Source organism: Myotis daubentonii, chromosome 14 (assembly GCF_963259705.1).
Source record: "Myotis daubentonii chromosome 14, mMyoDau2.1, whole genome shotgun sequence".
Lineage (NCBI taxonomy): Eukaryota > Metazoa > Chordata > Mammalia > Chiroptera > Vespertilionidae > Myotis > Myotis daubentonii.
The window spans coordinates 53033703-53059163 of record NC_081853.1 but is presented as its reverse complement, the minus strand read 5'-3'; the positions used below and the strand labels follow the sequence as shown (position 1 = coordinate 53059163).

The 25461-nt window shown below is 46.9% G+C and overlaps 3 protein-coding genes across 5 annotated transcripts; all 3 read right to left on the bottom strand.

Annotated features, from left to right (window-relative positions):
• Nucleotides 1-1961: 1961 nt before the first annotated feature.
• Nucleotides 1962-11440, bottom strand: LOC132215739 (zinc finger protein 621-like). 2 transcript variants are annotated; one of them, XM_059664472.1, is made up of 6 exons: nt 11322-11390; nt 10639-10723; nt 8162-8230; nt 6746-6872; nt 6064-6171; nt 1962-4301 (listed from the first exon to the last, which is right to left on the bottom strand). In XM_059664472.1, the coding sequence occupies exons 3-6, from the start codon at nt 8162-8164 to the stop codon at nt 3223-3225; spliced, it is 1317 nt and encodes a 438-aa protein (XP_059520455.1). In that variant the 5' UTR covers nt 8165-8230; nt 10639-10723; nt 11322-11390; the 3' UTR covers nt 1962-3222. The 2 variants fall into 2 exon arrangements, with proteins under 2 accessions (XP_059520455.1, XP_059520454.1); XM_059664471.1 differs by lacking the exon at nt 8162-8230 and having other exon boundaries at nt 11322-11440.
• Nucleotides 11441-14951: 3511 nt separating this feature from the next.
• Nucleotides 14952-17429, bottom strand: ZNF620 (zinc finger protein 620). Its single transcript, XM_059663709.1, has 3 exons — nt 17411-17429; nt 17130-17282; nt 14952-16542 (listed from the first exon to the last, which is right to left on the bottom strand). The coding sequence occupies exons 1-3, from the start codon at nt 17427-17429 to the stop codon at nt 15605-15607; spliced, it is 1110 nt and encodes a 369-aa protein (XP_059519692.1). The 3' UTR covers nt 14952-15604.
• Nucleotides 17430-21831: 4402 nt separating this feature from the next.
• On the bottom strand, nt 21832-25228 carry RPL14 (ribosomal protein L14). Of its 2 annotated transcripts, none has more exons than XM_059664470.1 (6): nt 25000-25228; nt 24417-24518; nt 23747-23841; nt 22507-22606; nt 22369-22422; nt 21832-22168 (listed from the first exon to the last, which is right to left on the bottom strand). In XM_059664470.1, exons 1-6 carry the CDS (start codon nt 25150-25152, stop codon nt 21884-21886), a joined length of 789 nt encoding a protein of 262 aa, XP_059520453.1. In that variant the 5' UTR covers nt 25153-25228; the 3' UTR covers nt 21832-21883. The 2 variants fall into 2 exon arrangements, with proteins under 2 accessions (XP_059520453.1, XP_059520452.1); XM_059664469.1 differs by lacking the exon at nt 25000-25228 and adding an exon at nt 24642-24890.
• Nucleotides 25229-25461: the final 233 nt, after the last annotated feature.

Sequence of the window (25461 nt, the reverse complement as noted above, 5' to 3'; positions counted from 1 at the left end):
CATCTTTTTCTTTTCCCTTTGCTTCCATGGCTAATGCTTGCTGTGCTCTCTAAGATGACAATTTCACTCTTCCTTAGAAATGCCACTTTCTCACCTGGCTGGCGTTGCTCAGTGGTTGAGTGTCAACCTATAAACCAGGAGGTCACAGTTCGATTCCTAGTCAGGGCACATGCCCAGTTGTGGGGTCAGTCCCCAGTGTGGGGCGTGCAGGAAGCAGCCAATCAATGATTCTCTCTCATCATTGATGTTTCTACCTCTGAAATCAATAAAAATATATTTTTTAAATGCCACTTGCTTAAAATCTAGGCACAGGTAAAAGTTTATAAACAATGCTGAATTTTGCCCCTTTCTGCACTAACAAAGACTAAATTTACTGCTTCTCACATTGCTCACTTCCCTTTTGCTAGTGACCAACATTTATCTACCAATATACACTAATTATTTTAAGATAACTTTTGCTATAATCCTATAATTATGGCAATAATTTCTTCAATTTATAAACAGATCCACAGATATTACGATGTATTTTAATACATAATGAGGCCTCTTTTACAATTTATAGCTCATGAATCTCTATATTGCTTAGCCCTCTGGTGACATTAAACTACATCTCAATAGAAACAAATTGAATTATTTGAGGAGGCGAGGTATATATGAATTATGATGAAGGCAATAACCATTTATACAAAGATGCTTTGGTAATTTATTTAAAAAGCACTTATTGAAGCTTTCAACATTCAGGCACTCTGTCAGTTATTTGGAAATCGAATGAATTAGACATGGCAGCCAATCATAGATTATTTACTCTTTTCTTACACACACACATCATAATGGCGACAAGTTCAAATAAGAACCAAAAATCAATGCCTCTTGTCATATTTTAGCACCAAGATCGCAGAGATCCATCTGATCATTCATTTTGCATTTTCACATGAAAGCCAGGTGAATGTCCAACAGCCCCCCAGCCCTGAACTAGCTGACATGTACAAATCCCAGCCTCAGGCCATCCATGTTCAAGATACCACATCTGGTCCCCAGCTCTTGGTTTCTAAATACCATGTCCCACATCTGGACTCCTTGGAGAAATGGTTGATTCCAGGGCCAGGGCTGGGAAGTAACAGCTAAGCATGGACATCATATTATAACTAGAAAGCCCAGAAGCACTTTTGAAAAATAGAAATTGTTGTCCAGTGTGGCTCAGTGGTTGAGCATCAACCTATGAACCAGGAGGTCACTGACCCGGTCAGGGCACATGCCTGGGTTGCGGGTTCAATCCCCAGTAGGGGGCATACAGGAGGCAGCTGACCAATGATTCTTATCATTGATCTCTCTCTCTCTCTCTCCCTCTTCCTTCCTTTCTGAAATCAATTTTTAAAAAAAATTTTTTTTAAAATATATTTTATTGATTTTTCACAGAGAGGAAGGGAGAGAGATAGTTAGAAACATCGATGAGAGAGAAACATCGATCAGCCGCCTCCTGCACATCTCCCACTGGGGATGTGCCCGCAACCCAGGTACATGCCCCTGACCGGAATCGAACCCGGGACCCCTCAGTCCGCAGGCCGACGCTCTATCCACCGAGCCAAACCGGTTTTGGCTTTAAAAAAAATTTTAATAAAAAAATAGAAACAGTTCATTAAAAGATTTATGGAGACAAAAAAGTAGATTAGTGGTTGCTTGGACAGGAGGGACCTTACTGGATGAAAATGTTAAACTGATTTATGGTCATGTTTAACGTTACTAAAAAAAATCATTGAATTGTATACCTGGAGCGGGTGAATCATTTACATGTAAAATATACCTCGATATAAGTAACGAAACTTTTAAAAAGTCAGTATCATTTTGTTTTTAATCAGGGGACTGTTCTAGAAGAGATGTAACAACCAAATCCATGGGAAACCTTCATTGGATCTTGGATTGGGGGAAAAAATCAGCTTTAGAAAAGGTACAAGGAAATCAGGAATGGACTGTAAATTAGATGGTACCCCCACATTGTGGTACATTTTCTTGGGTGAGAGTGCTATTGTGATTATGTGGAAGGATTGCCTTACATTCTCAGGAGACACAGCTGAAGAAGTCCGGGGCGAAGCGTATGATGCCTGCAACTTACTTTGGAATGAGTTAGGAAACTATACGTACGTACATATGAAGATAGAAAATAAAATGCTTCGGTAAAATATTTGGGCCACATTTCTTTGCTTTAGGGTGGACCTTGAAGAATCTCTGTGTAATGAGTGAGTTGAGCTAGTAAAACAGCTGTGTTATACTATTTTCTCCATCCCTCACTTATCACCCCCGCCAGATTGGATTTCCTTTAGCATCTGAGGTGAGCCATGTGTCTTCCTACTTCAGGACCTTTGCTGTTCCCTCAGGCCTCCTTTTTCCCGGATTCTCGCACAACACCCCACACATTTCCTTCACATTTGAATAATTTGTTAAAGTATCTGTCCCACTTTCTTCCCCAAATAACTGTAAGATTCAGGAGGGTGAAGACATCCACCCACCATCATTTCCCTGGTTTTCCTACGGTGCCTGGCACACAGTAGATACCCAATATTTTTAAGAGAATGAATAAGTGGATTTGTTTAATGGTCCCACCAATGTGGCATCAACTGTGGTGAATCTCACTAGTGTTAGGGAAGCACCACTTTATCTTGAATAGCTTTGTCTCTAAGGAACAGTTAACACTTTAGATTCAGGTCTGATGTCCCCTGGAGGTCTCTGCCAGCCTGCTTCTCAGTCTCTCCACCACGGACACCGGTCTGGGGGAAGGCAGAGAATCAAACTGGTTATCCCACGCGAGCTTTGGCATAGATGTATGAGATCCTCAATGATCCGAGCAAGGACAATGCAACTTCAACTGCATTACTACACCATCTCGAACTATTCTCAACAATCTGCACTCATTTCTGAAGTCTGTTGTTGCAAATTTACTACAATTCTCTACTCTCCTCCATTTCTCTCAGGTTGCTTCTCTCTAACAGACTAACACAGGGATGTGCTCTCTCCCAAACTTCTCTAACACCACAGTGTCCGACCAGCACCCCCACAGATACAGCCATTACTATTCAAGCCAGAAAGGGGCCAAGGCAAAGATCAAGTATTTCCATCCCCCGAAGAAAAGACAACATACTATATAAACACAATCTTTAAATATATAGATTACAATGCAGTGTGTGCTGAAACACGTCAGGTGAGGAAAAAATACAAATGAAACTCCAATTAGGTTGGAGATTTGCTGGGCGTGAGTGCCACGGGCGTGGCAAGATAAAGCTCACGAGAGGCGAGATGAACCGGGGAAGGCTTGACAGTGGGAGCAAGGCCCGGGAAGACCTGCACTAGTTGGACAGGTGGCGAAGGCATTCCAGATGTGGGCAGCAGCACAAACAAAGGCCCAGAGGTAGGAAGGAGCACAGCCTGGGGGAAGGTCAGCGAGGGGGTGGCCACGGCGGGAGCCAAGCACAGGCTCTGGAGAGGACCCGGCGACAAGGCTGAAGAGGGGCACTGGGGACTCGCCAGGACAGGCTTTTTCTCCACGGGGTGCAATTTCTGATGCTGAACAAAACTGCTGTACCATCTGAAGGCTTTCCCACACACCTTACACTCATAAGGCCTCTCTCCAGTGTGCACCCTCTGGTGCTGAATGGAAGCCACCTTCTGTGTGAACGCCTTGCCACACTCCTTACACTGGTAGGGCTTCTCCCCAGTATGAGTTCTCTGGTGGACAATGAAAAGCGACCTACAACCAAAGGCTTTCCAGCATTCCTTGCACTTATAGATTTTCTCCCCCGTGTGTAGGCGCTGATGCTGAAGGTAGGCTGCATTCCTGCGGAAGGCCTTGCCGCACTCCTTGCACTTGTAGGGCTTCTCCCCCGTGTGGATCCTCTGATGCTGAGTCAAGGCTGTGTTGGAACTCAAACCTTTGCCACACTCCTTGCATTCATAGGGCCCTTCCCCAATGTGGTTCTTCTCGTGTATAATGCAGTCATAGCTGGACTTGAAAGCTTTGCTGCATTCCTTACATTTGAAGGGCTTCTCCCTGGTGTGGCTCATCTGATGCCGAATGAGCCTTGAGTTGTACCTGAAGATTTTCCCACATTCTTTGCACTCATAGAACTTCATTCCCCCTCGAAGTATCAGATTCGGGTTCAGGCTGAAAGTGGGCCACGTGGCCTTGCTTTTAAATTCAAGGCGCTGAGAAACATTTCTGAGTCCACCTCCCGGCACTCCGAGCCGCTCTGTTTCTCCGGATGCTTCCTGCTTTACGGCAGGCTCTTCATCCTTGATCCAGGACTCGTCACCTGACCAAAGCAACCGTGAGCACTCCAAATTACTGAGCTGGACAGAAAGCAGAATCCAGGGATCCTAATTCTCTCTTGTAGGATGTGATTTTTTAAAAATATACTCATAAAATGGCTATAAGCATCCATAGAGGAGGACAGGAGAGAAAAAGAAAAGTAGTGAAATACAGCTGTAATGACATGGAAACAGGATGTGCCTCCTGTAAGGAAGGCTGGAGTTGGAGGGGGCGGGGGGGGGGGCACTAAGGCAGGTGAAATGGGCAGAATGAGAACTTCAAGAATGAGAGGGAGCCCTAGCCAGTTTGGCTCAGTGGATAGAGCATCGGCCTGAGGACCAAATGACCCCCGATTTGATTCTGGCCAAGGGCACATAACTTGGTTACAGGCTCCTCCCTGGCCCGGGTCCTGGTTGGGGCTCGTAGAGAAGGCAACCAACCACTGTGTTTCTCTCACATCAACATCTGTCTGTCTGTCTGTCTGTCCCTCTTACTTCCACTCTATAATAAACGGGCCCTGGCCGGTCTGGCTCAGTGGACAGAGCGTCAGCCTGCGGACTGACGGGTCTCAGGTTCCATTACGGTCAAGGGCACATGCCAGCGTTGCCCATTAGGGGGCATGCAGGCCCACCCCCCACCCCCCCCCCACCCCCCGTTCCTCTCTGAAATCAATAAAAATACATTTTTTTAAAAAATCAATGGAAAAATATCCTTGGGTGAGGATTAAAAAAAATCAGTAAAAATAAAAAAATAAAAAGAATGGGAAGGAAAGAAGGCATGAGGGGGGACAGAGAAAAGGACAGATAAGAGGGATCAGCAAAAATGGAACATTTTTTAAAGAGAGAGACCCAGAAGAGGAAAAAGACCAGTGAGACTGCTCTGAGGTCAGCTCTAGCATGACGAGGCGGAGCAGGCTGGGAACACAAGTGAGCAAACAACAGATCATAATGCCCCCCGCCCTCATAGGCCAGGAAACCACCCGAATTCTAAATTCTAAATAATGGCCTAATAAATTCCATTTTTGAATGTTCCACGTAATATCCTGAGATAAAAGATTCCTCCAGAAAGTCAGCTGGAACAGAAGTTGGAGAACTGTAGGCCACAGTGGCATCATGCTAAACAAACCATTACTTACAAAATCACTGTATGTGTGAGAAGTGAGGCCTGAACCTTCTTTCGAAAGGAAAGAAAACCAAGTAATGAAAAGCTCCCAGGACTGGGAAGCAGCCTCGGGGAAATCAGAGGCTGTGTGTACGTGCTGGGTGCCGTGGTGGGGGGAATGTGCCTTGCCTTCTCCTATGCAACCCCATATAGGACAAATACAATGTAAACCCAAATATTATGGCATAGGAATCTTTAAACTGCACCAATAAAGGCAAATTAAAATAAAATCCATAGCTGTGGCACAAAGAAATCAGTTTGACCCACAGAATCAAATTTTCCTTAAAATATGGCAAAAACCCTACTCCTCTGCTGCCAAGAAAACTGGCATGAAATTAAATATTTCCTCTGGTGAGAAAGAAAGTGGTTCAGGAGCTCCTGGGTCACAGCTTTCTGCAGGAGCACGGCCACATGTGTGTACAGACAGTGTGTGGCCACGGACTCTGGGGACTGGTCTCTCTGGGCTCGGGGCTGGAACTCAGTGGAGGTCAGAGTGCACCGACTACTGCCTTAGGACAACAGGGAGCTTTGTTTTCTACTGCAGAAGAAACATTTCCAGTAAACCGGGAAGGCCAAGCCAGAAACTGCTGTATTCTCTTACTCACCTGGACAGATGCTTCGCAAAACCCCTGCTTCCCAAGGATCGGGGCCCCAGGGTGCGCGCCCTCTCTCCAGCTGGGAGATCAGATCAGGCTTGGGGGCTGGAAATGCCACTTCAGTAAGAAAAAAAGACAGACAAGTCGAGGGAGACGTTCAGACCTCTTCCTGAGATCTCTCTTGGCCCAGCTCCTAACGGGCTAGTTGGGAGGGGAGAGAAATGGACCACCTCGGAGACCAAGGGAGCCAGCCAAGGGTTCTGAGGATGGGCTTAAAGTGGATGGGCTCTAAAGGGAATGACAGGGAGACAGCCGTTCTCCATGGAAATTTCAACCTTGCCCTGGCTATTAGAAAGGAAAGCCCCTCAGGAAGGATATATGCACTGATATCTGGGAGACTCTCCTCAGAGAGGAGGACCCACAACCCCAGGACAATGGAAGGATGGAGGAACAGGTCACCCAGGGCACCAGGAAGTCCTTCCACTCAGTGCCCAGAATCTCACTCCTCCCTGAGGTGTAAGGAAGTCCAGTTTCAAAACCAAAGGGCACCAGAATCTCCCCACCCAGCATCTCCGAAGGCTAGGACTACAGAACTCCCCCACAGAGTCATCAAACCCAAGGGCTACCAGAGTCCCCCAAATATCTGAGAAAGATGTCAAACTATCACCAAGAGCCCATGAGAGGGACCTACCCAGGGCGGCCACATTTGCATAGTTCTCCAGCATCACGTCCCTGTACAGGGCCCTCTGCACAGGGTCCAGGCTGGCCCATTGGTTCTGGGTGAAGTACACAGCCACGTCCTCAAAGGTCACAGACTCCTGGAACAACAGGTTCCTGCTCAAGCTGAGTGAGGGGCAGGAGGAGGCAGCCTGAACTGCAGGTCCCCAACTCTGAGCCCCGTGGAAGGTCTGCTGTATCAAGATCGCCTTCAGCCAGTCATTCCACTTCAAACATGGCACCCCAACGCACTCCCATCTGCTCAGCTCTAAGTCATCCTAATCTCATAGCCTGGCATCTGGGCTCTCTGCCTGGTAACTGCATCAACCCCTGAGGATCTGTCCCTCTGGCACCTCCTATCTCAAGTACTCCATACTCTGGTCACCTTATTTTCTATACATTAACCACTACAGGTAGCTGCCACTCACCCCGTCTCCGCCCATCTAAAGTACGCACGCACAGCCCTAGCTGGTTTGGCTCAGTGTATAGGGCATCAGCCTGCGGACTGAAGGGTCCCGGGTTCGAGGCCGGTCAAGGGCATATATGCTCAGGTTGTGGGCTCGATTCCCCCAAAGGGATCGTGCAGGAGGCAGCTGATCGGTGATTCTCTCTCATCATTGATGTTTCTATCTCTCTCTCCTTCTCCCTTACTCTCTGAAATCAATAAAAATATATATTTTTAAAAAGTTTTTCCAGCATTTTGCAAATTTCTTTTCATACCTTCTTACTTTATCAAAAAGCTAGCTCTGCCGAAACCGGTTTGGCTCAGTGGATAGAGCGTTGGCCTGCGGACTGAAAGGTCCCAGGTTCGATTCCGGTCAAGGGCATGTACCTGGGTTGCGGGCACATCCCCAGTGGGAGATGTGCAGGAGGCAGCTGATCGATGTTTCTCTCTCATCGACGTTTCTAACTTTCTATCTCTCTCCCTTCCTCTCTGTGAAAAATCAATAAAATATATTTAAAAAAAAAAAAAAAAAGCTAGCTCTGTTGGAAAAAACCCACAACCTGCCTGTTCCAGTCTCTTCTCTGAACCACCTGTATTCAAACAAGGTTGGCAGTGCCCTGTCTCTGGGCACAGATCCACTGATGTTCCTATCTCTCTCTCCCTTCCTCTCTTAAATCAATAAAAATATTTTTTAAAAAAAAAGACACACAGATGGCAAATAAGTATATGATAAAATGTTTAATATCATATGTCATCTGGGAAATGCAAATTAAAACAATGAGATACACATCTATCAGAATAGCCAAATCTAGAACAGAACACTGACAACCAAATGCTGGAAGAGTGGAAGAGGAGCTCTCACTCATTGCTGGTGGGGATGCAAAATGGTACAGCCACTCTGGAAGACAGTTTGGCAGTGTCTTACAAAACTAAACATCCTCTTACCATATGATCCAGCAATCACGTGCTTGGTGTCTTCCCAAATGAGCTGAAAGTTTATGTCCACACAAAAACCTGCACACAGAAGTTTACAGCAGCTTTACTCGTAACTGCCAAGACTTGGAAGCAACCACTATGTCCTTAGTAGGTAAGTGTCTAAAACAAACTGTGGTACATCCAGACGAGGGAATATTTATTACTCAACACTAAAATGAAATAAGCTATCAAGCCGTGAAAAGTCACAGGGGAACCTTAAATGAATATGACTAAGTGAAAGAAACCAATCTGAAAAGCCTATACAATATAATTCCAACTATTTGGCATTCTGAAAACGGCAAAACAATGTCAACAGTTGAAAAGATCAATGGTTTCCAGGGAGGGAGGGATGAATAAGTAGAGCCCACAGAATTTTTAGGACTATGAAAACACTCTGTACGATGCTATAATGGTGGATACATGTCACATACGTTTGTAACCCACAATATGTAAAACACCAAGAATGAACCTGCTCAGCAGGTGTGGCCGAATGGTTAAGCATCAACCTATGAACCAGGAGGTCACAGTACGATTCCTGGTCAGGGTATATGCAGGGGCTCCATCCCCAGTAGGGGGCTTGAAGGAGGCAGCCAATCAATTATTCTCTCATCACTGATGTTTCTATCTTTCTCTCCCTCTCCCTTCCTTTCTGAAATCAATAAAAATATATTTTAAAAAATAACAAAAAAAAGTGAACCCTAATGCAAACTATGGACTCTGGATGATTATGATGCATCAATGCATGTTCATCAATTTTAACTAATGTACCACTCTGACGGGGGACAGTGATAATGGGGGAGGCTATGCATGTGTGGAGGCAGGAAGGACACGGGATCTGCTTTTTCTGCTCAATTTTGCTATGAAACTAAAACTTCTCTAAAAAATGAAGTCTAATTACAAATGAAAAAGGCAGTAATTACTCTCTTACCTGATCTACAATATGCAACTGACCAATACCCTTCCACAAACAACTCACCACCACGGAAAATCTTTTAAATAGATAAATCTAACCATGTCACCTCCCCTTTTTAAAATTCTTTGGTGCTTTCCCAGTGAACCCAGAGTAGAAACCAAAGTCTTCATCGGGACCTACCAGACATGTGCCTACGTCCCCCATCTCACACTGAACAACTTTCTCTGACTTCCCCGTTTCTAAAGTCCACCCAGCTCCCCTCACCCCCACTCCCACTACAGGGGGTTTGCATTTGCTGTCTTTCTCTCTGGAAAGTTCTCTTCTGCAGTTCCCAAGACTGTTTCTATCGCATCCTTGACATGAGATCCTACCTCTAGGAGGCCTCCCTGGAGAGGTAGCTTCCTTGAGGTGTCTCGAATTTGAGAAGGTATATAAAAATCCCCTGAAGGGCTTTCACAGCAGATTCCCAGCCCCGCTATCCTCCTCCCCAGTCTGACGGAGTCTAGGATGGGGCCCAAGACTCTGCAATTCTAATGAGCTCCCAGGTGATGCCCACACTGCCAGTGGACCACACGCCTGAGAAGCATTGTGCTTTGGCAACATGTAATTATGGTATTTTGTGTATCTGTTTGCAGACCGTCTATTTGGCTAATGAGAAAAGAGAACTTGTCTGCATTATTCAATACTATGCACCCAGCATTTAGAAAGTGCGTATGGGAGGAACAATGCTGGTCTCTCTGGGATACGTCTCCTATTTGTGGGGCAATCACTTCAATGAAGGATTTCTCTGATCTCAGCAGGTGACTTTTCTTTGTAGAACATGGTCTAGATTTCCAGTGAAGGAGAATTTCTAGGCTTGGGTCCCCCTTTTACACTTAAATCTACACACCCAAATTCATCCCTCTCTATACACAAAACTCTCATTTCCTCCCCCGGGTATTTACTCAAAGAGAAAACCAGAGCCTGGCCACCTTAGGCCTTCTTGGTCCTTTCCTGATCAACTGAGAGCTACTGTGATTTTTTAAAAAAATAAATTTGTATTTATTTCAGAGAGAAGGGAGAGGGCGCGAGAGGCAGAAACATCAAGGATGAGGAGAGAATCGCCCTAACCGGTTTGGCTCAGTGGATAGAGCGTCGGCCTGCGGACTCAAGGGTCCCAGGTTCGATTCCGGTCAAGGGCATGTACCTTGGTTGCAGGCACATCCCCAGTAGGGGGCGTGCAGGAGGCAGCTGATCGATGTTTCTCTCTCATCGATGTTCCTAACTCTCTATCCCTCCCCCTTCCTCTCTGTAAAAAATCAAATTAAAAAAAAAAAAAAAAAAAGGGGGGAGGATGAGAATCATTGATGGGCTGCCTCCTGCTCGTCCCCCACCAGGGATCGAGTCCACAACCTGGGCAGGGGCCTCATGGGGAATCCAACCGTGACCTCCTGGAGCCTGACCTCCTGGTTCATAAGGCCCGCGCTCAACCACTGAGCAACACCGGCCGGGCGCTGATGTGCTTTTTAACAGACGGAAAGGAAGCTCGGCTCACCTGAGGCCCAGTTGTTTGGCGCATGGCTGGTGTCCCTGGCTTCGGGCACTGTCTTCTGGGTGTGGAAAAGCAAGAACCTTAGAAGCTAAGAGAAGACGAGCCATGAGTGCGGGAGCTCAGGTCTGCACCCCCCGCAGCAGCACGGGCAGGAGGCTCTCCAGGCCCCTCCGGCTGGTCGCCCCCACCTCCTCGGGAAGTGCTCGCCAGGACCTCAGCCAGGCCCGCCCCTGCCCGCCCCGTCCCTGGGCTGCTGAGCCCTGCACGGCGGGCGGTGAGATCCGAGACGAGGCGAGCCCCTAGAGTCACCTAAAACCCCAAAGAAGCTCTTACAGGGACCATGACATGGACCCACAAAAGGTGCCTGTGGAAAGGCGGGACAGGGTGCCTGGCTGCGGATAAAGAGTAAAACGGCGTTCTAGGGGGTGATGCTGGCCGAGACCCCGAACACAGAAACGGCAGGGAAGCAGGGGACCCAACACGGACACTCAGCAGCGGGCGCCGGAGGCTGTTGGGGTGGGAAAGAGGGTCGCGCTGCGCTGGGCAGGGGCTGGCCCGGCTCCGGAGGCCGCGCAGCCCCCTCGGCGGCGTCTGCGAGGCCCGGACCCGGGTCAGGGAGGCGCGAGCCACCAACGGGACCGAGCTCGGGGCGCCAGGGAAAGTGAGGAGGCCGGCACCGGGCGGACCTGGCACGGAGCACTCGCTGGGACGCACACACCTCCTCTCCGAACCGCGTAAAGCTGGTGGCTAAACGCCGACGCGGAAGCCAGCGCGTGCGCCCAGCGCCCCTCTAGGCCGCCGGAGGCCGGCCGTCTCGGTGGTCCCGGCGCCCGCCCCCACGTGACTGGGCCGGCCGCGGAAGGGGTGGGGCTGGGGGCGGGTCCCTGACCGGGCCGCCAGTCGCTGGTGGGGGTTCGGGGGGGGGGGGGCCCTGCCAGCTGCGACCCTTGTTGCAAGCTTGGGACTGGGGGATCGTGGCTCGGATACAGCCTCGCTGGGCTCAGACCTCGGCCTCTAGGCCCAGCGGGGCCGCAGGTGACGGACTGCCCCACCGGCTGTCGGCCGCCGTTACTCCGTGGGTCACCTGGGCTGTGCAGGTGTGGAGGGATGGCTCCTGTTTGTCATCTCTTAGGGGCCTAAGCCAAGGATCCTGCTTGGGTTTCCTAAACCATGGTTCCCACCTGCCTTTTTATTTTTAAATTTAACTTTATTGATGAAAGTATTACAATGTCACCCTTTTTTCCCCATTAACCCCCTCCACCCCACACCTCCTCCCAGGCCTTCACCACACTATTGTCTGTGTCCATGGGTTATGCATGTAAGTTCTTTGCTTAATCTCTACCCACTTACCCACCCATCTTCCCTCTGAAATTTGTCAGTCTGTCCTATGCTTCTATGTCTCTGTTTCCACCTGCCCCCTCCTTCCTAGGACCTAGGCCTGTGGGGGACCTTTGGAGCAGATTCATTTAACAACCAAAATAATGGTGACTAAGGTTGCCAGGCATCCTGTGTGTACAGGACATGCCCTATATTTAATGGTTTAGTCCTGTTCTTTCCCAGAACAGCTTCACCAGAGGTACAGAGTGCAGGAAGCACTGACCCAGAGGCAGCTACATGGCAAGGTGAATCAGGAGAGATGGGAAACGTTAGTCTTTGCAGCTGTCAAGGAATCTACTCATGGATCAAATTAAAGTCTGGAACAGAAAAACACACTATCCCCAGCCACTAGCCCATGCAATAAGTCAAGAAAAAGAAAATGCATCCAAAATTGGAATAGACATAAAAGGCTTTGTCAATGTTACAAAAGCCTATGGAATCTACAAATGTCACTAGAACTAATAAGTGAGTTGTGCAAGGTTGCAGGCTAAAAGATCAAAATACAAAAATTAATTATATTTCTGTATACCATCAATGAAAATTAGTAATTTACTATTTATTAGAGCATCAAAAATATGAAATATTTAGACATAAGTCTGAGAAAACATATAAAAGACCTAAACAGTAAAAGAAATTAAGATCTAAATAAATGAATAAAACACTGCTAAAAGAAATTAAGATCTAAACGAATACATTTACAATGTTCATGAGTCAAAAGACTATCTAAATGATTACAATGTCAGTTATTCCAAAACTGATCTATAGATTCAATACAAAATCCTAGAATGTGTTTTGTAGAAATAGACAAAATGATTCTAAAATTCACATGGAAATGCAAAGGACCTAGAATGGCCTAAACAACTTTGGCAAAAACCAAAGTAGAATGATTGACACTACGTGGCTTTAATTAAGGCAGTATGTTAATGGCATCAAAATAAACAAACAGATCAGTGCAACAAAACAGAATCTAGTGCTGGGCCCACACAAACAGGGACAACTGATTTGTGACAATGGTGCAAAGGCAATTCAGAAGAGAAGGAACCATGCTTTCAAAAAATGGTGCTACAATAGGTGATCCATTTAAAAAGGGAAGGGGGGAGGAACTTAGGTCCATACCTCACACCCTGTACAAAACAGGTGATAGATCTAAATGTAAAATTTTAAACTATAAAAACAGGAAGGAAAAACAGAAAAAAGCCTTTATAAACTTGGGTAAGGCAAATATTTCTTACATATGACACTGAAAGCACAATCCATAAAAGAACTGAAAAAGTGGACCTCATCAATATTGAAATCTGCTCTTCAAAAGCTACTGTTAAGAGAATGAAAAGACAAACCACAAGCAGGGAGAAAATATTTGGAAACCACATCTATGAAAGAGGACTTGTGTCAATAGTATATAAAGACCTCTCACATATCAATAAAAAGAAAACCCAATTAAAACAAAGGGAGAAAATATGAACTTTACCAAAGAAGACATATGGAAGGTAAGTAAGCACATGACAATATGCACAATAGCATTAGTCATTAGGGAAATGCAAATTAAAATTTCAATAAGACAGCGTTATACACTTATCAAAATAGTTAAAAGTAAAGTGAAATATCAAGTGTAGGCAAAGATGTATTAGGAGTGGGACTCTCATACAATGGTGGGAATGTAAATGCCACAACTTTGTAGAACCATTCTGAAGATTCTTAAAAACATAAATATACCTATCTATGACCTGGCTAGTCCACTCCTGGCATTTACCAGGATAAATAAAAGCATATACATTTATAAACACTTGAACACAAATGTTCACAGAAGTTTTATATGTAACAACCAGAAACTAGAAACAACCCAAATGGCCATCAAGAGGTGAATGGACAAACTGTGATATAGCCGTAGTGCAATACTACTCAGAAAATAAAAGGAATGAACCACTGATGTATGCAACATGGGTGAACCTCAAAATAATTATTCCAAGTGAAAGACTCTGGACCAGAGAAAAGTACCTAGTGTGACAACATTCATATAAAATCCTAGAAAAGGAAAATGAAGGCAAAGTGACAGAAAGCACATCAGTGGTTACCTGTGGGGAGCCAGGAGGGAGAATTACAGGGGCATAAGCAAAATTTGGGAGGTTTGGCCGCTTATTATCTTGTGGTGATTGTTTCATTGGTGTATATGTAAGTCAAAACATATCAATCACATTCCCATAAATAACATTTTTGTTTATTATGCTCCAGTCACTGTGCTAAGCACCTCTACATGTATTAATGCAGCTAATCCTCAACACAGAACTATGAGGTAGATTGTCATCCCTATTTTACAGATAAAGAAATTAGCAGCGAGTTTCTGTAACTTAACCCTCTGCTTCCTGCAGTGGGCCGTCAAGCTGTCTGCAAAAGTGGTAGCTAATTCCCTGAGTGGAAAAAAAAAAAACTAGATGAAGTTGCTAAGAAATGTTCCTGGCTGAGAGGTCACTTGGAACAGCAATGAGATGGATAAATTTAAGACAGATAGCATCTTGCATCTGATTCAGAGTACACACACCCCAACTTTTGCAAAGGCACAGACAGCAATTGAGTGGTCAAGAGTAACTTCAGAGTAATAAGTAGTGTGGGTGGGCTGCACCCGAGGTCGGTCTCTGAAAGCCTGAACTCTATTAGAATGTCCTAGATGCAGATGGCTCCAATGGACAAGGCCCCTCTGTTGGTGAGTTTGGGAGACTTCTAATATTCATATTGTAATAGGTGCCCATATATCTTTATCTTTCTGGTTTACCCCTTGTTTAATGTTGCACATCTGAAGAGAGATACATGGGACATATAAGTTTTAAGATTTAAAGGGTCTGAAATGTCTTTAATTCTGGACGAAATGATTTTCCCTTAGAATTTTGAAGGCATGCACCATAGTCACCTAACTTTCAAGGTTACTACTGAGAAATGGGATGCCATTATTTTCCCCCCTGATTTTTTGTTTTTTCTCTCTAGATACTTTTTAGGATCTCTTCAAACCTGGTATTCTAATCAGTCTTGCTGGGCACTTAGTATAGCCTTCCAGTCTAGAAACTTACATTCCTTTCATGTTTGTAAGTTTTGAGATTTGTTCTTTTGTCTTTTCTAACTGTAAAGAAAGTTCATGTTGGGGAAACAAGGGCTCAGAGAATTTGGGGAAGCCAAGAGTCTGAATTAAACATCTTAGTGGGACAGGAGAGAAGTGGGCATTCCAGTTACGCAGAGCTGTAGGAACAGAGGCATACAGTTAAGAATTAGCACAGTACAGTACAGCCCTGGCCAGGTGGCTCAGTTGGTTGGAACATGGTCCCATACACCAAAAGGTCGTGGGTTCAATTCCCAGTCAGGACACATAACTAGGTTGTGGGTTAAATCCCAGTTGGGGCACATACGGAAGGCAACCGATCACTGTTTCTCTCACATCGCTGTTTCTCTCTCCCTCTCTCCCTCTCCCTCTCAAATCAATACACATATCCTTGGGTGAGGATTTTTTTGAAAAAAGAATGAGCACAGTCCAGGAAGAACAGCGATGACACTGACAAAAAACATGAAGACGGGGAGACACCAGGAGAGGCAGTGAGCCCAGCTGTGGCTAGTCCTCCTCCTGGACTGATGCCTTCTGCGTGTGGAGTTTCTTATGTAGAAAGAATCTTCCACACCAGCTAAAGGTTTTCCCACACACCTTACACTCGTAAGGTCTCTCACCAGAGTGCACTCGCTCGTGCTGAACCAGGGTGAATTTCTGAACGAATGCCTTCCCACACTCCTTACATTCGAAAGGCTTCTCCCTGGTGTGAATGCGCTGATGCTGAGTCAAGGCTGTGTTGGAGCTCAGTTGCTTCCCACACTCTTCACACTCATAGAGTCTCTTCCCAGTGTGGAACCTCTGGTGCTGGAGGAAGACGGAGCTGCTACTGAAGGCCTTGCCGCTCTCCTTACACTCATAGGGCTTCTCTCCAGTGTGGATTCTCTGGTGCTGAATCAAGGCTGTGTCTGAACTTACGCCTTTCCCATGCTCTTTACATTTAAGTCGTTTCTTTCCAGTGTGAACTACCTGATGCCGAGTAAGTAGTGGGTTATAGGAGTTACATCTGCAGTCTTTCCCACATTCTTTGCATCCAAAAGACTTTTCACCAGTGTGACACCTCTGATGTCGGTGGAAGTCAGCCATTTGACTGAAGTATCTGTCACATTTTCTACATTCATAAGGTATCTGACCACCAGGACCTGGCTGATTCGCGGCGAGTTGTGTGTTGACGCTAATGTTTTTTGCCAATTTCTCACACTTCTCCCCACTCTCAATAGCCTGGGCCTCATGATACTGGAATGACCCATCAGTGAAATTTCTCCTCTCTGACTCTGCCTTCGTAACTACCCAGTGGCTGTGCTGCTGCCCTGGGCTGCTCCCAAGATCAAGGTCCTGGGGCACATTCCCTGGCAGCCCTGCCAGTGTCAGTCTGCGGGACTCTGATTCTTTGGCAATGTGTTCCTTTGGAGTGGATTTTTCCTTCTCAATTCTGGTCTCACCCCCTGGTATCACAAAAAGAAAACACAGCCGTCAGCCCCTGATGTTGCAAACAGAAGACTTGTGCTGCAGGGGAAACAGGAGCAGGTGTGTGGATATTTTCCAGTCTGTGCAGAAAAGGGCACCAAAGATCACCACCCAACAGAGCCCCCCTAGAAAGAAGACTCCGTGGGGGAGAGGCAGGTGAGGCCAGGCAGCATTCCCATAAAGAGCATCAAGACGGGGAGACAGAAAAGACTGTTAACTAGGGCAAAAGACCAAGAGCTTTCCCCCAAGTGACTGGGAGGGATAAAAGGGTAGACAGAGCGAAGTGATGAACAGAGACCCTCGGTGAGAGGAAGACCGCCGAGACGGGAGAAGAAGGGGGAGAGTCCTGGAATCCTCCCTCACTCACTGGAGGACAGGGACACTAAGGGGCTCTGCTGAGCTCCCAAGAAACCTTCATTTCCCACCGTGCTTAAGGCAGAGCCCCTCTCGGGGCTGGAGGGACAGCCGACTTCAAAACCTGGGAACCCAGGGCTCTCCCCACCCAGTAGCTTCTGGGGAGCTCAGCCTTTAGAGCAACTGCCCATGAGGGTGTTGAGAGACCCACAAAGTCTAAGGAAGAAAGAGGACAGGATGCTGAAAAGGTAGAGGCAGACAACCCTCTGCACAGGGTCCAGGATGTCCCACTCATTCTGAGTGAAGTACACGGCCACGTCCTCAAAGGTCACCGGCTCCTGAAACAACAGGTCCCGGCTCACGCCTGTGTGAGGGCAGTGGAGCCTAAGTACAGGGGCAGAGGCCCACGGGGTCAGGTGGTATAGTCCAGGACAGCTAGCCAGCACCCTCCCCACCACAGGGGCCAGCCCTCAGCCGCACTGCCCTCCTCACTGCACCCCTCTGCGGTCATCCCCGGTGGATCTCTGCGCTGACTCTGCCATGCCCTGCTCTGTGTACCTGTCGGTCCCTCTGGCTCCTTCCCCCTACCTGGGCCGTGTGTGCACATGCACAGGGGCATCTGTATAAACACCGCCCACACACAGCACTTTTGTACTGATCTCCACTCCCTCCTTGATCCCATTAAAGTGATAGTAACATCATGGCCCACGAGGAGGTGTTAACAAAATGTCAGAAGGCAGAAAATAAAGGATGGGTGGTATCTAAGTTAGAAAAGAAGAGAAAGCTAAATCTTAACTGCTGGCAGAGGGGAAAGCAAACCAAAGGGAGATCATTCACACCACAGGATATTTTGGTAAAATATTCTCTCTGTTTAAAAGCACCAGGGAGGAGGGAGGGCCCACAAAGAATTTAGGACAATGAATGAAAAACATCTATACAAAGGCACCCCAGTGAGACGTCTCAGAAAAATGAGAACATGAAAAAAGATCCTAAAGGCTTTGGAGAAGGAAAAACAACACATACATGAAGACTGGAGAGTCACTACATGGCAAAAGTAAAGGGGAATGTTTTTCAAAATGCTAAGGGAAAACTTCCATTTCTCATCTACAGGGATTCAATGACCCGATTAGCCCGCCTGAACAAAATTACATAAACCAACAGTTTTTAAGATACTGGTTATCAAGCAATGAAAGACCATTCCTGAGACATGGGAAACAAAGAGGTAAGCCCCACGATTCCCCAAGCTTACTACGCCGGAAGTTTCCAGGCTATAATGCAGGGAGGGCAAACTGAGACAGAGCCTGGCAGATCGTGGTAGAGCCTGAGGGGACCAAGACAGCTAGAATTTATAGGACAGAAAAGCAGAGGAAAGAGCTGAACAGGAAAAGAATACAAGTCACCTGCAGACGGTTCCCCTAGAAAATTTAACAGAGTACTGATCTAGGCATGGCTGTAAGTAAATGACCCAAAGCCAGGGAAAGGATCCTTTGAAAGGACAGAAGGGAACAATGCCTGGCATTCACTAACAGAGAACATTAAAATCCTATATAATAAACCCCTAATATGCAAATTAACCTAACAGCAGAAGGACCAGTGGAAAGACTGGTCGCTATGATGCGCACTGACCACCAGGGGGCAGACACTCAATGCAGGAGCTGCCCCCTGGTGGTCAGTGCACTCTCACAGGGGGAGCGCCACTCAGGCAGAAGCTGGTGAGCACAGCAGTGGTGATGTGAGCCTCTCCCGCCTCTGCTGCAGGCAGGCGGTAAGGAGCGAGGGTTCCCAGACTGCGAGAGGGATGTCTGACTGCCAGCTTAGGCTCGATCCCCAGGTATCAGGACTAAGCCGGCAGTTGGACGTCCCCCGAGGGGTCCTGGACTGTGAGAGTGAGAGGGCACAGGCCAGACTGAGGGAGCCCCCCATCCAGTGTATGAATTTCGTGCACTAGGCCTCTAGTAGTTATTATAAATGTATACCATATGTTTAAAAATTAAATAGATACAAAATGTATTTCTTTAAAAAATCCAAATCAAACTTCTAGATATGAAAACTCCAATGTCCGAGATGAAAATTAACGGCAAATCAGAAATTGCACAGGTTGGGGCGAGGGAGGGAGAAGTGCATGTAAGGCATAGCAATACCAAATGAAACACAGAGAGAAAAAAGACAAAGGCAAAAAGAGCAGCAATAATGACAAGCTGCTCTCACCACTTCTCAATACTGAACTGGAGGTTCTAGCCAGTGCAAATAGGCAAGAAAAATAAAGGCATCCAGACTTGAAAGAAAAAAATAAAACTCTTTATTCATAGATGGCATGTCTATGTAGAAAATCCAATGGGATCTACAAAATAATTATTAGAATTGTGTTATCCAAGGAAGACAATCTTGTGGATGGGGTGAAAGGGGTCTTCACTGTATGCAGTGTTGCAATTTCCACTTTTCAGTTAATTTCTACTTTTCAGCCTCAATGCCAAATCTATCCCAGTCAATCCCTCCATACTCCTTTTTTCCCATTGCAATTATCTTAGTTTGGGCATTCTCATCTCTCCATCCCTCAACTCCTCCTCTTCTCCAAACACATCCAATTGTGAGGTTCAAAATGGAAGCCACTGGCCCAGACAACGCAAGGTCTGGATGCAGAGCTGACACCTACTCTCCTGACATCCGTGGACAAAAAGGGACCGAATACTAAACCTGACAAGCGCAGGGGAGGCCTGCGTGGCAGCCTTACAAACTCAAGTAACACAGAGGGATGGTTTTAAATTGAAACTTTTGAACTAAAAGCAGTGTGTGGCGTAGTCATGCCTAAGGCATTTTTCCCTAACAAAGGTCAATCCTCACCTTAATTAAGGCTGTCTCTGGTCTTTTTGCATCTAAGATAACATACCAGAAAAACATGCCTTTGCAATAACTAAGTAATTGCTCTTTTTCTGGACTCCTCAAAGAGCGGGCACCAGTAGAGACAACAGATCCCCTCATAGGTATCATGTTAAACGTAGACCTTAACTTGTACCCACCTACGGAAAAGAAGTGTCTATCACTTTCCTTTGTATCCAATCCCCCCCCCACACACACACACCCCTTGCTTTCTGCTGCCTCACTATCACCCATGGATTTCAATTAGCCCACATAAGCCTTCTCTTTTGGCTGTAATGTATAAAATAAGGTGCAAAACTACCATTTTCCAGAGCATTTTCTCAATCTGTTGAGGTTCTGCTTCCTGTCAGTTATCAGTTTGGCTTGAGTAAACTCCTAACAGGTCTGAACGCTCTGACACTGACACATCAGAAGGACGGGGATCCACAGAGGCCGAGAGGATGCCGGCTCACCCGGTGCCACGTGGCCTGGACATGCCGCCCTCGCGGTTCTAGAGGTGAGACTGAGGAGAAATAAGGAGGCACGGGTAAAAGTAACGCTGCCTCGCACCCTGCGAATGTGCTCTCTTCGCCTCGGGCCCCATTCCTCCCGCCACCGCCTCACCGTAAAGGCAGAGCTGGAAACAAACCGTTAGCCAGCCCGGGAGGCGAGCCCCGACTTGCCCTGAGGGCTAACCCGCCCGGCGCAGGCGCAGGCGAAGCGTGGGAACGAGAGCTAGGTCCTCTAGGGAAGCGCGGCCAGCCCAGCCGGAAGTGCGTGCACCGCTTCCTCTCTAGAAAGTTGGGAAGCCGCTCGTCTCTATGGTTCCTTATCCCAGCCGCAGAGACCATTGTCCCCACTTTCGCAGAAAGTTGCCGTTGCCGGCCCCGGGTTCGTGTCCTGCAGGGCCATCCTCCGGGGACGTCGAGTTACAATCCTGATTTACCCAGCGTTCTCTGGCGTTTGCCAGTACGGGCTGCTCTGCCAGGCAGCGAGGGGATCATTGCTCCGTGTGCCAGAGCTGCCTGGGAGCTGTGGCTGCGCCAGCCCGCCCGCAGCGGGAGCCTTGGAAGTGGGAAGAGCTGTTAAGCTTTAACCTTTCTAATAAACTGTTAACAGGAAGGAGTTCTATGATGAGCTGCCCCCGTCAATTATCAAGCCTCAGGGGGCAGTCCAATTTATAGCGGGTTACTCAGAAGGCCTGGGACTTGTGATTGCACCTGAAGTGGGAGCAGACCTCTAAACCCCTTGGTAGTCAAGTGTCAGAATCGCACTGGCTGCTGTGGAGTATAACACCCACACAATTACTATGAGAAATGCTGTAAGAAACAGTTCATGAGGACAAAATAATACAGACAAGCCACGTCTATCACTCATGAAGCCTAATCGGAAGAAACACCAGAGGATGCAGTAACTGAAAACCAGAAGACGAACCCAAGAGCAGTAAAACCAAGAAACCAGTAAGATGGCTTACTTAGGCCTAAGTGGCACTACCACCACTTAGTTGGTTTAGACCAGTGATTTTCAACCTTTTTCATCTCATGGCACATATAAATGACTAAATTCTGTGGCACACACAAAAAAAGGGGAGGTCTAATTTTATTTCTCTAGACAACTCCTGAACCCTCACACAGGCCAGGTAACCCAAAACTGACTGCATTTCCTTTATCACAGAAGCTATTACACTATTATCACTTGACTACTGATACCAAGCCAAAATGATTCTGTCCATTTCCCAGTCAGGTTCAGGAAATCAGCTCTTGGTTAGAAATGATAGGCAACCAAACTTAGAATATATCTTATTAAACCCTCAAGCATCCAAAGCTGCTAGAATTTTATGTTTATATGGAAAATATATTTGTACAAGAAAGAAAATCACCTGATAGTCTAATCATCATTTCCCATGAGAACATTAACTCGTTACCACTCAGTGTGATGGCTTTAAACTACCCGAAAGCAGGCAGAGTGAGACAAAGGAGCTGATTTTCTAACAATGACATCAGCCTTCCTACCATCAATCTCCTTCGCAATCCCTGCCCCGCAGCAAGCAGATGGGCCAGTGTGTTAAAAAGAACCTTTATTATACGCGTACAGTAGCCCCTCGTGCTCTCATGCTTTCTTGCCAGATGCCTTGGGAGCAGCAGGTGCTTTCTGGGCTGGGGCTTTCGGACCCTTTTGAGCTTTTGGAGGCGCTGCCTTCTGGCCTGCAGGTTTCTGGGCGGGAACCTTCTGGCCTGGAGCCTTCTTGCCTGCAGCAGTGGCCTTTTTTGCTGGAACCTTTGCAGCAGCTGCTGCTGCAGCGGCACCTTTAGCAGCAGGTGCTTTTTTGGGCGAAGCTTTCAGGAGAGCTGCCTTTTGAAGCTTCTTAACTTCGAGCTTGATTATTCGGTTCCTCTGAAAAATGCCAATGTAAGTATATTTACAACATGCATACAGAAACTATTGTCATATATGTATATATGTTTAAGAGAAAACCCTAATGTCTTAGACCCTCATATAATCAACTTTGCTCTACTTAAGCATGGGCAAACAGAATTACCATATAAATAAGTTTAGGGTTAAAACATAATCCTGTACTAATTTTAAAAACTTACCATTTTCTTTGCCTTCATCACTTTGTAACGATCAAAATCTGTCATCTTGGCTTTCTATAAAAAACAAAACACAAAACTCTTATACCACCTTCCAACCCTCCAAAAAAGGCCAGAATTCAAATGACTCTAAGTTATTACCTTTTCTCTGGCTTCAATCTTCTTGGCCCATCTTGTGGCTGCCCATTTTGTATTGATATCTGCCTTCTCCCAGGCTTGTCGAACATACTTCTGGCGGGCACTAGAAAGAACCAAGACTAGAGATGAAGAAATCAGCTTTGAAGCAACACAAACCCAAGGGCAGCTTTTCTGCCCTCTAAAAAGCAGAACTGATAACCCCTCAGGTTAAAAAGCATAAGCAAAATAATCCCAAAAGTACCCTTCCCATTTGTTGTACTTCTAGCTCTAGTTGTCTCTAGAGAACAAATACCACCCGGCACACCACATCTTTGGATGTCTTATAACCTCAAACACACAATTAACCCAGTAAAACCCAGTACACTTCAAAAGTAAACTAGTAGTTACAGTAGGTGTCCCACTACAACTGTCAGTGCAGTTGGATAACTGTACAACACAGCAGTTAACGTCCACAGTCTACATAAAGCATGTCAAGAAAGAATTAATGATTTTCAATTCCTATTAAGTAACTGTCACAAAATGATGCATGTTACTTTTTAAAAAAATCCTCACCCGAGGATATTTTTTCCATTGATTTTTTTAAAAGAGACTGGAGGGGAGGGGTGGCAGTAGAGAAACATTGATGTGGTTACCTCCTGTACTTGCCCCTACTGGGGCCAGGGGTAGAGCATGCAACTCAGGTCCATACACTTGACTGGGAACTGAACCCAAGACCCTTCCATCAGCAGGCCGACACTCTTACCACTGAGCAAAACTAGCTAGGGCTGTTAAATACTTCTGATACATAGGAAACATTCAACTAAGGATAACGAGTATTGGAAGAGACAAGAACTCGTATTTTTGTTTTGGAACTAAAAGTGATTAAAATATAAACAGGAAACCAGAATTCCTAAAAAAAGGTCTTTGCTGCGTAAATCCTGAGAGAGGTACAAACAAAAGAGGATGGCAAATCTGCACACAGGCAAACCCAGAGAACGAAAAGATCGCAGCACATTTAAAGGGAAACAATGCCCGCCCACCACACTGGAAATTCTTCTGAATTGCTTCCATTCTTCAAAACTGTTCACTATATTGTCAAGGAAAACTAGTAAAATAACAAAAACTTTTTTTTAAGTAAACCAAGAAAATGTTCTCTAGCACAGTGGTCGCCAACCGGTGGCCCACGGACCACTGGTGGCCCATGAGGTCCGAAAGGTTGGCCACTGCTGCTTTAGCATAAGCAAAGCTGGGAGGTGGGTTTTACCTGTGTGGGAACTTAAGGATGAAGTCAGTGAGCTGCATGCATTTGAAAGGCATAGCCTGTCTCCTTACTCGAGTGCAAGGTCCATCAACCAAAGCCTAGAATACATAAGATCAAGACCTCAGTGCAAAACCTAACAGCATTCAACAGGATAGCCTGCATAACATGTCCTTTCAAAATCCAAGCCCTACTATTTAAATGCTTTTTTAAAAAAAAACCCAATTAATTATTATTAGCAGTAGTTCAGCCTATTACCTAACTACATGTAATTTACTTGACAATTATAAGTCTTCAATCCTTACATTCCCAACAAACAACTTAATGTCCATTCACAGCCTCTGGTCAATCCCTTAAGTTTGTGGTTCTCAATACTACACGCCTGGCTTGTTCTAAACTCCCTTTATACATATATAGTAACTCATTTAACCCTCACCAATGTTTTAGCCACAGTTAAAGGTGCTGGCTAGTGTAAGCGGCAGAGGCCATACCCAAACCCAGTGGCACTGGCCAACTCAAATCTGTGCCTGAAAACCCCTACAGCGCCCTGCATGCTTTCCCCAAACTACAATACCGCCATCGCCCACCCACAGCCCTCCTGCCTCCGGGGCCGCTGGGGTCATTACAGCGCACCACCCACTGCCGTGGGAAGCTGTGACTCTTTCCTTACACTTACCCTGTTCTGATCGATAACATCCACGATCGCGACCAGCTTCCCGGCATGAGGCCCGAAGGAGACGTAGGCCACCCGGCCAACCTCCACGAAGCGCCTGAACACCTAAAATGGGCCGGGGGGGAGGAAAGCGAAACTCATTAAAATCTCTCCACATTCACAAGGTCCTGCAGTTTACAGGCAAAGAGGCTCAGTGCAGCGAAGAAGAACGTAGAGGGAAACACCCACCCCAAGTGCCACGGGTCGACCTGGAGAACAAACTCGCAGAGGCGGGGACGGCGGCAAAAGCCGGGGCCTCGCCGGCCGCCACGGCCCGGCCCGCCAGTCCCAGCCCCGCCAGGCCGCCGGCCCTCCAGCTTTGGCGGCGGCTGCGCGCACGCGTAAGCCCAGGCGCGCCGGGCCTGCCGGGCCCTCCACGCGCTCATCGACCGCGGGTCCGGGAAGCCCGCAAACTACGCGCTCCATTCGCCCGGGAACCCTCACCTTGCGCTACGCAGGGCCCGCTGGGCGCCATTCCGCGCCCCGCTCAGGCGGTGGTGCAGCTGCGGGGAGGCCAGACCCCGGAGCCCGCAGCAGTGATACTCACCATGTTGGCGGCGCTCGGCGAGAAGGAACGAGGCCCACCCAACCGTGCGCATGTGCAGAAAGTCGCCCCGCCCCTGCGCTGAACGGAACGCCGACGTGGGCGCTGATTGGTTAGAGCTGGGGCGTGCGTGCGTGCGTGCGTACTCGCGCGCATGCTCACTGGGAAAACATGGCGGAGCCGGCGGAGCTTGGTGGGTTTTTCGCTGAAGCCGGCAATGAGCTCTCCCTCGGTGGTCATCGCTTAGCAGTTTAGAGTGCAGAGCACAGAAGCTTTGACTCCCTTTGTCCACATTCCACTTGGCTCTTTTTTAACATTCTTCCATCTTTCTTTCCACTGCTCACCTTTCTCCCGATTTTTGTCTAAACGTGGTTACTCATGGTTTAGTGCTAGATGTTTTTTCTGTCCCCGAGTGACTCCAGTAATTTTGTTAACGTTTTATTTTAGAGTAATTCAGACCTACAG